The 15484-nt window shown below is 45.6% G+C and overlaps 1 protein-coding gene and 1 pseudogene across 5 annotated transcripts in view; both read right to left on the bottom strand.

Moving 5' to 3' along the window:
- Positions 1–176: 176 nt before the first annotated feature.
- Positions 177–4872, bottom strand: LOC135545249 (NLR family CARD domain-containing protein 3-like; annotated as a pseudogene).
- Positions 4873–5863: 991 nt separating this feature from the next.
- LOC135546185 (unconventional myosin-Ic-like) overlaps positions 5864–15484 on the bottom strand; it is a 62722-nt gene continuing 53101 nt past the window's right edge. For 3 of the 5 annotated variants that reach the window (XM_064974398.1, XM_064974402.1, XM_064974400.1), the window contains exons 19-32: positions 14468–14585; positions 13978–14091; positions 13605–13681; positions 13433–13501; positions 13030–13114; positions 12595–12754; positions 11899–11982; positions 11632–11725; positions 11478–11533; positions 9972–10107; positions 9682–9752; positions 9304–9401; positions 8716–8873; positions 5864–8449 (exon numbers count right to left, since the gene is read on the bottom strand). In XM_064974398.1, coding sequence (XP_064830470.1) covers positions 8747–8873; positions 9304–9401; positions 9682–9752; positions 9972–10107; positions 11478–11533; positions 11632–11725; positions 11899–11982; positions 12595–12754; positions 13030–13114; positions 13433–13501; positions 13605–13681; positions 13978–14091; positions 14468–14585 — 1289 coding nt within the window. In that variant the 3' untranslated portion in view covers positions 5864–8449; positions 8716–8746. The remainder of the gene's footprint in view (positions 8450–8715; positions 8874–9303; positions 9402–9681; positions 9753–9971; positions 10108–11477; positions 11534–11631; positions 11726–11898; positions 11983–12594; positions 12755–13029; positions 13115–13432; positions 13502–13604; positions 13682–13977; positions 14092–14467; positions 14586–15484) is intronic. The other 2 variants (XM_064974399.1, XM_064974401.1) reach the window with 1 other exon arrangement.

Here is a 15484-nt window from a genome sequence, read left to right as displayed (position 1 = left end):
TTCATTGACCTATTACAACCTGACAACCAAATATAAACTTTTAGTTGTTTGAACAAAAATAAGAATTAAATACTAATAACATCTTTCATACCATGTATATGTGCAAAAGTACCATATCACACAAATGATAAACAACCACATCATCCACCAATGATAAAGTACTTGGAGTTTATCATCAGCAACAGGAAAGGCAGATGAAATCAGATACACACTTTGATGTCCAGATGAGATGTGCTCCTGGCGAACTCCTTCAGCTTCCTGACTCCCTCCTTTGATAACTTGTCAAACATCCTGAGCAAAGAGACAAAGTCACAATGAAATATCAACATATGTAAAATATTATCTTGTTCAAATAGTAGGAAACTGAGCAGATAACAGTATCAATGCTAAGTCAACTAAATGAAAGATGGTAAAGTTACAGATGCTAAGATGTTAAGGTTACAGATGCTAAGATGTTAAGGTTACAGATGCTAAGATATTAAGGTTACAGATGCTAAGATGTTAAGGTTACAGATGGGGTGGCAGGTAGCCTAGCGGTTAGAGTGTTGGGCCGGTAACCGAAAGGTTGCAAGATCAAATCCCCGAGCTGACAAGGTAAAAATCTGTCGTTCTGCCCCTGAACAAGTCAGTTAACCCACTGTTCCTAGGCCGTCATTGAAAATAAGAATACGTTTTTAGCCGACTTGTCTAGTTAAATAAAGGTAAAACATCATTTAAAAACAATACATACCTCCAAATTGGAATTCAAATGTTTTAATTGGAGCATATATATTTTTTTTCACCTTTATTTAACCAGGTAGGCTAGTTGAGAACAACTTCTCATTTACAACGGCGATCTGGCCAAGATAAAGCAAAGCAGTGTGACGCAAACAACAACTCAGGGTTACACATGGAGTAAACAAGCGTACAGTCAATAACACAATAGAACAACAAAAAAAGTCTATATACAATGTGTGCAAATGGCGTGAGGAGGTAAGGCAATAAATAGGCCATAGTAGCGAAGTAATCATATTTAGCAAATTAACACTGGAGCGATAGATGAGCAGATAATGATGTGCAAGTAGAAATACCGGTGTGCAAAAGAGCAGAAAAGTAAATAAAAACAATATGGGGATGAGGTAGGTAGATTGGGTGGGCAATTTACAGATGGGCTATGTACAGCTGCAGCGATCGGTTAGCTGCTCAGATAGCAGTTGTTTAAAGTTAGTGAGGGAAATATAAGTCTCCAGCTTCAGCGATTTTTGCAATTCGTTCCAGTCATTGGCAGGGTTGTCTGGAAGGAGTTTACAGTCTAGCCAGACACCTAGGTATTTGTAGTTGTCCACATATTCTGAGTCAGAACCGTCCAGAGTAGATGCTAGTCGGGCGGGCGGGTGCGGGCAGCGAACGGTTGAAAAGCATGCATTTGGTTTTACTATTGTTTAAGTGCAGTTGGAGGCCACAGAAGGAGTGTTGTATGGCATTAAAGCTCGTTTGGAGGTTAGTTAACACTGTACAAAGAAGGGCCAGATGTATACAGAATGGTGTCGTCTGTGTAGAGGTGGAACCCTGTGGAACCCCAAAAGAGACTGCCAGAGGTCCGGACAACAGGCCCTCCGATTTGACACACTGAACTCTGTCTGAGAAGTAGTTGGTGAACCAGGCAAGGCAGTCATTTGTGAAACCAAGGCTGTTGAGTCTACAGATTAGAATACGGTGATTGACAGAGTCGAAAGCCTTGGCCAGGTCGATGAAGATGGCTGCACAGTACTGTCTTTTATCGATGGCGGTTATGATATCGTTTAGTACCTTGGGCGTGGCTGAGGTGCACCCGTAACCAGCTCGGAAACCGGATTGCACAGCGGAGAAGGTACAGTGGGATTCAAAATGGTCAGTGATCTGTTTATTAACTTGGTTTTCGAAGACTTTGGAGAGACAGGGCAGGATGTACAGTATATAGGTCTATAACAGTTTGGGTTTAGCGTGTCACCCCCTTTGAAGAGGGGGATGACCGCATGGTAAGACATGGTATATACATGGTATAACAGAGTATGTGTGTGTGTATACTGCGAACCAGAGATATTCCAGAGTGGTTTTCTCAGTCAGTGCTTCCATGAGGAGTTCTGCTCCCTTATCAGTAATCTGGTTGTCACGGAACCTGAGGAACACAAAAACAAGTCTGTTGCTAATATTGTTTTACTTGGCCCCCTCTGGACCCAGTGGATTCTGCCCTAGCCTTTATGAGGAACGAATACAGAAGATAAATACACAGGGTTTTCATTCTCACGTATCAAGAAACAAATACTGTTTGGAGAAAAATATAAATAACTTAATTTTTGTGTTTGGATGAAGCCTGATTTAAGGTTTTACACATGACTTAGCCCACCTGAGGATGCTGAAGAGAGGGAGTACAGGCAACAGTCTGCGCAGGCCCTCTGCGTCCAGCCCCTGGGCCTCCAGATTCAGATCCTGCAGGTCTGGGATAAGCTGCAGCAGGAAGGCCAGCTCGCTCCAGTTCCTCTTGGCTGGGCCAGACTGGTCTGGGACCTGTTGCTGGGCCAGGACCTGCAGCCAGGCTTGTAGACGCTGCGCCAGGCCTGGGTCCTGGGCCTCGTACAGGCAGTGGCACACGTTGACCTGCCTCTCTGGACTCAGTCTGCCACATTGGAGCTGGGAGTGGAGCAGGCTCAGTAGAAAGGGAGGGGTAAAAGGAGGAGGAGAAGGAGAGGGCAGGGATAGAGAGGAGGAAGAGAGAGATGGGAATATATGTGATCTGCCTGGGAATAGTCCATCCAGGATGACATGGCTTTGAGGTACCAATAAGCCAGATACAAATCTAAAGAGAAAAATACAAAATAATCTACAATTAATGGAGAGAAAAATAAGTTAACAGAGACATTTTCTGAACGTTAATATGAGATGAAGTGAATTACAAAACACAACACTACTTTTGTCTATGTTTTTTTATGCACATATTATTTGACCTGCAGAAGAGGTCCATGTGACCAGACGGATGGTGTCCACCCCAGAAGAAAGCCTTCTTGATGTATCTGCGCAGGAGGCGTCTGGGCCTCAGCAGCTTATTAGCAGTGGAGGTTAACACTTTGTGCAGGGCGACTGGAAACATGGCTACAACGACGGCTGACTTGAGGCCTAAGAACGGGTCTGAGCCGGAGAGGGCCTGCAGGACGTAGTACAGAGCAGCCAGGAACTCCTGTACACTAGTGTGGAGGAAGTGGAAGCTCCTCTGGTAGGTGAGCGAGGCCCGGTCCTCTCGGAGGATCTCCACCAGGAAGGCCTTGGACAGCCCGCTGCAGTCCAGGGAGAAAGAGCTCAGATCAGCCTGGTCGAAGAGGAAGCGCCGCTCCAGTAGGCCCTGGAAGTCCAGGGCCCCCAGGTCTCTCAGCATGGGCCGCATCTCCTGTAGGACCCGCGGGGCCTCCTGGAGACGCTGCGGGCTGCAGCCTTCCTGACTGCGGCCCTCTCCGTGGAACACAAGGACGGACTTAAGGAAGCAGCAGTAGATCTCTGTGATGGTGATGGGCTTGACATCGCCGCTCATTAACGTCACACTGGGAACAGTGAAGGAGAAGATGGAAGGGGTTGGAGTGGCTTTTTCAGAGCTGTTGTTGGTGGTATCACTGGAGCCTGCTGGCGTTGTTTTAGTTGTACTGGGCAGAGTGGTGGTGGTGGTGACTTGGCTAAAGTAGCTGGGGGCTCCGTCACAGAGGGCAGTGGAGACAATCCAGCAGAAGGCCGGTATACGACACATGAGCAGGAGGGGCTGGTAGGAGGAAACGTAGCCCCACACGGCAGAGGCCACCAGGGAAGAGCTGCAGCTCTGCTCAAAGTAGTGCCTCTGCTGGTCTGTGGAGAAGCCCAGGACGCTGTAGAGCTGGGTCACCAGCAGTGGAGGGACCTTGGAGACAGTGTGGGGCCGTGATGTGACCAGGATGGAGATACCGGGGAGGAGGTGACCCTTGATCAGGTTCACCACCATCTCCCCCATGCCCAGCATCCGCTCCGGATCCGAGCACTTGGGACTCCGTTCAAAGTCCAGAGGGAAGCGGAACTCATCGAGCCCGTTCAAGATGAGCAGGATCCGGCTGGGTTGGGAGTCAACGACCCGGGCCAGAACAGGTTTAAGGTGGCTGTAGTGCACCAGAAGAAGCTCCTGCAAGCTCTGCGGCTCACTGAGCAGATTGAGATCTCTGAAGGATAGGGACAGGACTATCTTCTGGGAGTCAGAGTCCCTGGCCCACTCATAAACCAGCCGTATAACCACGGTGGTCTTCCCACTGCCAGCCACCCCGAGAGCAGAGTCATATTGTCTCCTGGAACAGACAGCAGACTCTGGAAGGCATCACCCACCATGGCTGCCTCGTGCTGGTGGTACTGCAGGGGAACAGTGTAGCCCACGCACCTGGACAACGTAATATCTGTAAAGGAACCAGGCTCATTAACGCTCTCTGAGCTACTAGTCCCGATCCTAAGGTAATCAACGGGACCGTGCTGCCTGCCTAATATGTCCTTGTGTTTCCTCAAGTGCTCCTGCATGTTGGTTGGACCAGAGTCACTGCTGCTGGTTCCAGTGCCCTCGGGTGGGATAGCAGCTAGCATAGACCCTGACTGTGTGTTGGCTCTCTGTGATTGTAGTACATGAAAGAAGGCTGGACAGGCTTCCTCTCCACACCCGTGTAGCACATCCAGCAGAGTCCTCATGCAGTCCCTCTCCCCCGGGCGACCTCCCCCTCTCACCAGGCTGAGGTCCTCCTCAGTAAGAGCCCCTACCTGATAAAGAAGCTCCTGGAGGAGGGTGACATTTTGGCTCCAGCTCTCCACCAGTTGCACACGACGCTCCTGTAGTTCTATACTGCGTGGCCCCACCGCCATTATGGGGACTGGGGAGACTCACTCTTGCGGTGACTGGTTTACCAGAACATATTTGTCTATTGCCCACTTATTCAACAACATACAAGACTCGTAGGAGAAGTGGTTTGAATATGGAAGTGGTTCTGTAAATCGAGGCGTCGTTTACAGCATAACGTGGAGAAATACAGGTCCACATAGTCGCAGTTGTCATTTCAGCTAAAAACAGAAAATAACATTAATACATTTTATTATGACTTCAAAAGCTGATGTAGGCCTAAAAAGAATCATATGGCATGATAATATTAGTGTGACATTGTAGCTTAAGCTATAAAACCAACTTGTCAACTATAAATGTTGTGTTATTGAATTGTAATTATTAAGTCAAGATAACTAGAAAATAAATAAATATTTATTTTTAATGGTGTATCGGACTTCCCAAAACAGACTTTAATCCGCTGAGTTTGCAAGATTCCATAATAACCTCTTGCCACGAAGATTACAATTTAATGTATTACACATTATAACATGATTATTACAATAAAAGTTATGGCATCAGTGTCAAATGTGTCCAAAAAAAAAAGAGTCAGAACATAAAAAGGTAGAATGATTGCTAAAAATAAACATACCCCTTTTGAAAGTGAAACTATCTAAACTTTCCCAAATGATGAACCACTGATATACCTCGTCTAGTCTATAAGTGAACATTGATTAACCGCCAATGCCATGTTTTTAAATAACAGTTCAAAACTATTACTAAAGCCTGGTGTGTTGGTTTTATACAGCTATAGAGCAGAGAGACTATTCAAACTCAAGACTAGAGATAATGTCAAATTCCTCATCACGTCATTTCAACATGTTGCAAGATGGTAGGTTTTAGCTGTTCTGGCTTGGGACTTAAAAGACCACACAGTAAAATTCAGAGTAAAGATTACTTGCATAATCTAGTTTTACTGTTAAAATGCATCAAATTATCAAGGAAGGACGTTTGTAATGAAGGACCCAGACAGAATAATATAATTTAAAGTTTATTTTTTACATTTATCTTTAGCGTGTTGGTCTAATTCTACATGATGGTGCATACATACACTCAGGACTGATAACTTGTGTATTGTAAATGATTAAAAAATAGGATTTGGTTTGAAGACAGGCTTTATAGAGAAACTTCTATGACATTCTAAAAAGGAGGAATCCAATTTTTTTGGTATATGTAGTTTTTACTCTGGAATAAGTGACATTGTCAAGGAGGTATTTGTCACAGAATTCCATACAAAATGGGTTGTAATTTCTATTAAACTCAAGGCACATTAGCAACACACAATTTTTGAACAAGTCTAAATGAATGTTACACTTACAAATCCTCACTTGGCTCAAATCTCTTATTAGAGCACAGAACACAATAGGCCGGTCCCAGATCTGTTTGTGCTGTCTGGCATTGGCAAGAGAGCACAGACCGATCTGGGACCAGACTAACCAAGCACAAATCTTCCACCAGGAAAATAATAACACTTCAATTGACATATAATCATACAACAGACAACTAACAGACATTTCATCAACTATTGCATCTTTGGCTAGCGTCAGTGCAGTGGCACACCTTTCATTAGGCATATTGCACCTGTCATACCGTTCTTTCACTGGGTTGCCAGGTGTACACAGCTCAGAGGCTTGGTCACAGGAGGGGGGGGGCACTCAAGAGGCAAAGCAAGGGAAGAAGCAGCACAGAAACCTGAAGAGTGAAACGTTGCTCAGAAACTCTGCTGGGGAGAAGTGTGTAGATTAAAACTCACATCTATGAACTGTAGTGTCACGTGGGTTATACCAACACATCTCTGGTTTGTTACAAAGATAGCCAAGTGTTCCTGAGGATGTTACCGTTGAGCCGTGTGCTTTCTGTGATGAACACCCGTGGCTATGATGTATATGCTATGACGTAGGTATTAAAACACCACCAGGAAGAGTCTCGATTGCATTTACTGCAGTGCATGGGGCCTCTTCTCTTTTGAAGGCCTGTGTTCAGAAGTGCCAATCAAAACATTAAAAACATTGTTGAGAGGGCTGTGCTGTCGGTTGTCGATACGCCAGAAACAGTGAGGCTATATTGTAGCGGTAACACTGTGGACAGATTCTATATCAATATGTAGTGCATTCGTCTGTACCATCGTCCCCGTCACAAAGGATAGCACAAAAATCGGCGTCAGGAAAGTAATGTGTTAAAAGAAGCAGTGAACGTTGTCCCGACTAGTACTGTAGCCTGACGAGAGCTGCTACACTTACCCAGAGTACGGAAACAGCAGCCTGGAAACGCGACACAAAAGGAAAGCAAATGGATCAAAGGGTGTTTTCCAAAAAGCTTCAACTCTAGAAGTCTAACTTGGAGTAAAGTGTAAGTGTGTGTGTGTGTGTGTACACAGTATGCATGTCTTTCTCTCTGAATCGTCTTCTTCCAGGCCATCCTGAGGGTATACGAGACATCTGGCTCTGACGGAGGAGTCAAGGTCATCCCCAAAGTGTCACTGTTTAATTGGTGTATCAACATATAAATGATCCATTAACAATAACTTAGTAAAGGAGAAAGGCACAATTGTTGGGTGGAAAACAAGAGATAAAACGCAAAGACTAAACGGTTTTCTATTCTTTACTACCCCCCCCCCCCCCATTTTCTTTCTCTTGCCTTTTCCTTTCTCACCTTTGTTCCCCTCTGTATCTCTATTATACATTGTTATACAAAGACCACATACACTATGGCGTTTCCATTATGAATCAATTATAAAAACACATTTCTCCTCACCGAAATGCTTTGGTTTACGCTTCCATTTGGGCTCCTCCATGATATTTACATCAAACAATGATTTAGAGATCTATGGCACTGCACAGACCAAATGTACCCCACATTCTGGCCAGTATGCTCTGGGTCAAAAGGTCACACACGCACATGACTTTTCTGCTAATATCCCCTCGGATGGTAAACCTCAAGAGCATTGTGTCCGAGTCGACACAAGTTTGAAAAACAAAAACAACTCTTCCTTAATGACCTTCTCTACCAAACTCGTTGCTCCTCGATAGCTCAAAACAAACCTAGCCTCTACATACCATCAGCCATGTACATCACTTCCACTATAACAAAAGCCTCTGCCCCCAAACAGTTAAGAGTAGTATCAGAGAGGGTGCAGCGTCTACATTACTGAACAGAGAAAATATTGTGAAAAAAGAATGACTGAAAGAAAAAGCAAAAGGAGACCCGATACACCCTCATTGACTGCTTGTTCATGTTCCCAAATTAAGCAGAAGTAGTGCAGGAAAAATGCACCAAAACATTGTTATTCCTTGGCTTCATATAATACAATCGTAATATTCAAATAACAAGCATTAATCCCCAAAATATATAAAACATAAATATCAATTAATTAAAAATCGCTTGACTTTTTCTTAATTGGAAGCACATGCCCGTTCCTGTAGCGAGAGCTGGCATTTGATTGGCTTAGGCAGAGAAGGGTCTGCGGTTGTGATTGGTGAATAGGAGCGTATTCCAGGAAGGACTTCCTTGGCGTGGTCAGATGATCAGCCATGTCTATCATCTTGAGTTCAGTCGAGGGGCAGTCTGAAATAGTTCAGGGAAGACAGAGGTAACCATTACAAAGAAGTTTCCTTAACTTTAACGCAATAATTGATTGGTTCTCTTTACAATGTAAACGTGCAGAACAAAATGGTGTCTACCAGAGACACACCTACAATGAAAATCAATGCGTTAACAAAACAATTGTGTCCTGTAAGTCAAGTACAGTCAGCTGATATAAATACGAGTGCAGGACTCCAATAATCAATCAATTCTGACTCCAATCATGCAGTATTGATGTTCCAACCTACTGTATTAGTCCTGTAGGGGAGGACTGATGCTTTATATCCCTCCGTTATTCCGACTCACCACTGAGAGGTGGCCATTCTTCGCCTTGGCAACCAGCAGCTCAGAGCCAGAGGTGAAGTCTATGATCCCTTCCTTACCTTGGCCCATCGTGAAAGTTATACTGGGAGAGAGAGAGAGAGAGAGAGAGAGAGAGAGAGAGAGAGAGAGAGAGAGATAGAGAGAGAGAGAGAGAAAGAAGAGATGCAGTTCATTTACAGGCAAAACATTTGTTTCTAACAAATTAAACTAATCGGATTGTAGATGGTGATGGTGTCTATGAATTCAAGTCCTGTCAGCTGGTGGTAGAATTCCATGCAAGCAATTTAACCCCAGAATGTCAATTGTCCATAGTTTATATTAATATTAACGTCGACCTGTTTTTCGATGAAAGCTGACATGCCGCTGAATAACACAGTACATGGCTTATCTAGTTCCGGGTCTCGGTATCTACAAATAGACTATCCAAATAAAGTGATACCTACACCACAAACAGAATGACACGCCATCAAATCCGCCAACCGACCACGGCCCGCTTCAGTGCAACAACTCACCTTCCCTGGTTGATGTTGATGCTGTTGACCTTGTCGGCACAAATGGCCACCTTGGTCAGGGTCTCGATGATGTGGTCACTCTGAAGCACCACATCTCCCTACAGACCAGAGGAGACCGGAGAGGAGTTACATCTTCACTACTAGCCCGTCCCAGATCTGTTTGCGTTTGGCGTGACAATGACATTAGGTGTTGGCAAGACAGCACAAACTGACCTGGGATCAGGCTACTTCTCTGCTACACCTAACAGAGGCACCGGTTAAGTATGTAATAGCCGGTGTGTCATGGGGTTATGGCCATGGGGTTATGGCCATGGGGTTATGGCCATGGCGTTAGGGCCACGTTATGACTGTGTGAGACAGCGCTGAGGTCAGCCTCACCTTCTGTTTTTTGTCTTCAGTGGGCACGTGCAGTACGAAGACACCGTCACTGAGAGAGCTGACTGAGATACCTGAGGCCGGACAGACAGAGAGAAATGGTCATTGGGAGAACTATGAGCATCACTCAGACCAATTCAGCGTGGCCTCTGTAAGGACCCCAGACAACAGTAACCAGGGGCTTGGGTCCATTCCGTTTCCATTCAATCAATTTAGGAAGTAAACAGAAATTTCAATTGAAACGGTATTTGACCACCAACCCATCCTCGACCCCGAACCATGTGACCGCTGACCTTTGAGGGCGGCATAGTCGATGCGCTGCTTGAGCTTGGCCTCCTCCACGATGACGGCACAGTTGGAGGTGAGCAGCAGCTGCCTTGGTCGCGCCTTGTAGCCCTTCCTGTCGTACTTGGTCACTGGGACTGCATACTGGGGAGTGGGAGGGGGACATTATTAGCCTTGTAGCCCTTCCTGTCGTACTTGGTCACTGGGACTGCATACTGAGGAGTGGGAGGGGGACATTATTAGCCTTGTAGCCCTTCCTGTCGTACTTGGTCACTGGGACTGCATACTGGGGAGTGGGAGGGGGACATTATTAGCCTTGTAGCCCTTCCTGTCGTACTTGGTCACTGGGACTGCATACTGAGGAGTGGGAGGGGGACATTATTAGCCTTGTAGCCCTTCCTGTCGTACTCACACTGGGACTGCATACTGGGGAGTGGGAGGGGGACATTATTAGCCTTGTAGCCCTTCCTGTCGTACTTGGTCACTGGGACTGCATACTGGGGAGTGGGAGGGGGACATTATTAGCCTTGTAGCCCTTCCTGTCGTACTTGGTCACTGGGACTGCATACTGAGGAGTGGGAGGGGGACATTATTAGCCTTGTAGCCCTTCCTGTCGTACTTGGTCACTGGGACTGCATACTGAGGAGTGGGAGGGGGACATTATTAGCCTTGTAGCCCTTCCTGTCATACTTGGTCACTGGGACTGCATACTGGGGAGTGGGAGGGGGACATTATTAGCCTTGTAGCCCTTCCTGTCGTACTTGGTCACTGGGACTGCATACTGGGGAGTGGGAGGGGGACATTATTAGCCTTGTAGCCCTTCCTGTCGTACTTGGTCACTGGGACTGCATACTGGGGAGTGGGAGGGGGACATTATTAGCCTTGTAGCCCTTCCTGTCGTACTTGGTCACTGGGACTGCATACTGGGGAGTGGGAGGGGGACATTATTAGCCTTGTAGCCCTTCCTGTCGTACTTGGTCACTGGGACTGCATACTGAGGAGTGGGAGGGGGACATTATTAGCCTTGTAGCCCTTCCTGTCGTACTTGGTCACTGGGACTGCATACTGAGGAGTGGGAGGGGGACATTATTAGCCTTGTAGCCCTTCCTGTCATACTTGGTCACTGGGACTGCATACTGAGGAGTGGGAGGGGGACATTATTAGCCTTGTAGCCCTTCCTGTCGTACTTGGTCACTGGGACTGCATACTGAGGAGTGGGAGGGGGACATTATTGGTGGGGGGGATTTTGTATTTCATTGGACAAGAGGAGAGACCGTGGGAAAGATCGAGGGTGTGTCACAAAGGCAGCGGGCTGGTTTCAAACGTTTGAGCTGCAGGGAGCAGCATTAACCACTAGGCTGCACCAGCCATGCCACAGACACGATCAGGGTTAAGAAACAGTAACATATGAATATACTGTACCGAGTATATATTAAAAAGACAAGTATGCAACCCTACATAAATCCAAAGTAGAGAATCAAATGGGCATATAAACACACTAGTACTGTACTGACCTTCATCTTCTCACTGCCAAGTGACTGCAACACCTTGGGGTTAATCTCCTCTCCATCTGAGGAGAGAGAGACACAGGAAGAACGTTAGGTGTGTGTGTGTGTGTGTGTGTGTGTATATACACATGAACGCATGCGTGTTTATCAAGGCACTTACTGAGTCTTGTGCCCATAAAGAGCTTTGGGACACTTTGGGGGTAGTTGTCCTTCTTGTTTTTGAAGATCTCACTGGCCACCATTTTCTGCTCCAACTTCATTGTGACAGACAGAGCGAACGGACAAACAGTTTGGAGAGAAGTTATATTGGTGAAGTAGAAGGCCAACATCTGAAGTTCTGAACTCGTATTGGTGAAGAACTATGAATACACATTTATTTGTAAGGACATACAAAATGTACCACTATACTCAATAATACGCTATATACCTGGTGTTTCCACTCTGGGTCGATCCTCTTGCAGTAGCCCCACACCATGTTCTGCATGTACAGTTTACGGAGCTGTTCCGATGCCTATTGGATGTAGAATGACCCGTCACGTGCCATTTTAACAACTCAAAACGTGTCATCAAGAAAAATGCCTCAATTCAGACAGAGCCGTTTCAATGTCGCCGACATCAGTGGTTGCAAAATGTTACGAAATGATTCCATGTGTTATTTCATAGTTTTGATTTCTTCACTATTATTGTACAATGTAGAAAATAGTAAAAAATAAAGAAAACCCCTGGAATGAGTATGTGAGTTCAAACTTTTCTACTGTGTACATATCACATGAATACACATTAGACATTGCAAAACGTATAGAATTGCAAGAAAATTTGCTTTAAAACTGCAACTTGTTCTCTGCAACGCATGACAAAATGTGTAGAATTGAAGGAAATAAGCATTAAACCTGAAACAAGTTATCTCTGCCAACAAGAGGGGTGTGAACAGTTTGTCACAAACCGTGCTTGTGCCCAGAGAAACAGACGTGGTGGGTGCGCAATGTTCCTCAACGTTGGACGGGGGGGGGGGGGGGCCTGAGTGGAAAAAGTCTGGGAACCCCTGACCTACATCATAACACTGTTCAAATGTGATTGAGACGGTTTACTGACTAATTCTGTGTCTCGTGTGATGTTGCGTTACCTCGATGAGGGCGGTCGGCGCCGTGGGCCAGCTCTTGTCCAGGACCGACTTGGGGAGGTTCCTGCGCAGCTTCATCAGGAAGGAGTAGCGCACATAATCCAGGAAGTACTCATTCTCAGGACAACGCTCATTGTGGCGGTAGATGAAGCCCTTGATGAACCTGAGAAGACACAGACAGGGAGCTTTGTAAAACACTCCTTCAGCAACAAATTGATAAAAGAACTTCCACACATCAACACAACAAACATCACAGTGGCCCAGAACACGCGTGGATGTTGGTAAATACTTGCCACAAGTTTCTTCATATGAATAGAACTCGGAAAAGTAATCCAAGGGAGCCCATTGAGCCGAGAGCAGTGTCACAAGCTAATGAATACTCATGAACTTTCTTTCACCCTCCTAGTTAAGTTAAACTCGTGCCCAGTAGAGCCCCACCTGCGGATGGTGTCGGCGGCCTGCCTCTTGCGCTGTGCCCTCCTACAGGCCAGGATGCCCCTCCACCACGCCTGCACCGCAACCGCTGGAGAGGGACACACAATTTACCAATTGACTTATTATTTCACCCGAGTTCATGGAGATCCAGCGGGCGAGAGAATCAAGACCCGTCTGTATCAAGCGTCTCAGAGTAGCAGTGCTGATCTAGGATCAGGTCCCTTCTGTCCATGCAATCTTATTCATTGTGATAAAAACTGATCCGAAGCCTGCACTCCTACTCTGAGAGGCTTAGTGCAACATCCAACTGACCAAGACAAGAGTGATCGAATAGACATGCACAGTGACTACAGAAGAGCTAAATGCTTGCTGACACAGACGTAGAGGTTAAGGGTCGCCCTCCTACCTGATGATCTGAGTTTGCGGTATTTGGTCTTCTGGCTGTAGCCCTTCCAGGATGACTGCAGTTTACTGGCTGAAGAGAGAAAGAGAGAGAGAGAGAGAGATGTTCAGAGGGTTCGGATACTACAGTCCGGAGAGACAGTCAACTAAGACCATGTGATACGTGACTCTCTCACCGAGGCTGTGTTTCCTCGTTTCCAGCGCGTCCTCTGTGGCGAACAGGGTCTTTGGAAAACGGATGAAGATTTTGGATCTGTAAAAGCAAACGGAGTGCCACTAAGCTGGCAGTGTGCCTTTATACAACACACAGAGGCATTCAGAGCGTGTTCAGCACGGGGAGGGATTTAGTTCAGCCCTGACGAGATAATGGACTTTAGACTTTCCCTGAGAGGAGTTGCAGGATTAGATCAACACAAAGTGGACCACTGAACTCGTTGGGGAGATGGGATGTAGATAAACTAATGGGAGATACATGCATGTCACTAGAATTAGCACGTGTGTGTGTGTGTGTGTAACGCCATGACTGTTTTAACTGGATAAGGGTCTCACCTGCCCAGTTTGTACTCCTCAGGTTTGTAACCCAGGTGTTTGACCAGTGTGGAGACTCCATCTGCCAGCTTGCCCTGCCAGCTAGGCCAGGTCTCCGGGCACAGGGACTTATACCTGCCAGGTACGGACAAAAACAACACACACTGGTATATTATATGCAAAATATTACATTTAGGTTATATCACTAACTTTGAATAGTTGTGGAGATCGGTCAATCCCTTGCAGGTGTATTAATTTGCTAACATAATTATTTAATCTGCCATTCTCACCCCCCCCCCCCCCCCCTTAAATGATTTAGATGCACTATTGTAAAGTGGCTGTTCCACTGGATGTCAGAAGGTGAATTCACCAATTTGTAAGTCGCTCTGGATAAGAGTGTCTGCTAAATGACTTAAATGTAAATGTAAATAATGCCAGTGAACTACATTGAAGCCTGATAGAGGCAGGACTAGCTCCGGGCCAGGCAGGACTAGCTCAGAGACATAGTCACCTCTGGAGGAAGGTTTCATAGTGGCGGCGGTAGGCGAAGCCAGCTCTCCTCACACGGAGGTTCTCCATCAGACCCAGGTACTTCACCTGATGCCTGATGAGAACATCGTCGAACCGCCCTGAGAGAGAGAGGTGAGGGAGAGGTGAGAGGTGAGAGAGAGAGGTGAGAGAGAGAGAAACCACATTAGCCCGAGTTACAGTAGTACATAACTGGTGAGATTGCAATACATTGTTATTGACATTTTCCATTTTTGCTTCTGTTGAATGGTTTGTTGTTACAGTTGTTAGCAGTAACGCGTGACGCTTATTCAAGCAAAACATATAAAAACACAATTGATCCGACTTAGTCGCAGAAAAGCAGACAATGGACAATAAGGAGGGTAGGCGTGAGGAGAGAAAGAGCAACAGCAGGAAAGACACAGAAGGCCATCTATTGACAAAGGCCAGCTCGATATACTGAGCAACGCAGTCTGAAGCACAGTGGTGCCATTGATGTCACTGAAAACAATCAAAACGCAAGGTCAGATTTAAGAAACGTAGACACAAAAACAGACAAGATATTATTTTAAAAAGTTATATTGAGCTGGCACAGAAAACCTACGTGTGTTAGCAGATGGCATAGTTAATGGCAGAGACCATTTCACAGTTTTAAAGCTAGTTCCCGGCAATTCTACATATTTTGTCAAGGGGCTGAGAGAAAAACTGCAGTTTCAAAGCTCATTTCAAGCAATGGCTTATGCCGTGTTCTTATGCGATCGGAATTACTTAAATGTAACAAAATCAAACGGGGGCCCCGAGCTATTTTTAGAATTTTTGATTCTGTCTAGTTTTTATTTTGGTGACTGTTAGTTCTCAGAGATGATCTTATTTAAAAATATATATTAAGACATCTTTTATACATATTTTATATCTGGTTTAAGTTTACACTGAAAGAGTTTTTACCATCCCGAAAAATAAATGAACATGTATACATGCAGAGGTGCGCCACCGCTAAATGCATATAGGTGAAACACTGTAT

This window comes from Oncorhynchus masou, chromosome 9, assembly GCF_036934945.1.
Source record: "Oncorhynchus masou masou isolate Uvic2021 chromosome 9, UVic_Omas_1.1, whole genome shotgun sequence".
Lineage (NCBI taxonomy): Eukaryota > Metazoa > Chordata > Actinopteri > Salmoniformes > Salmonidae > Oncorhynchus > Oncorhynchus masou.
This window is presented reverse-complemented; position numbering and strand designations above follow the sequence as displayed.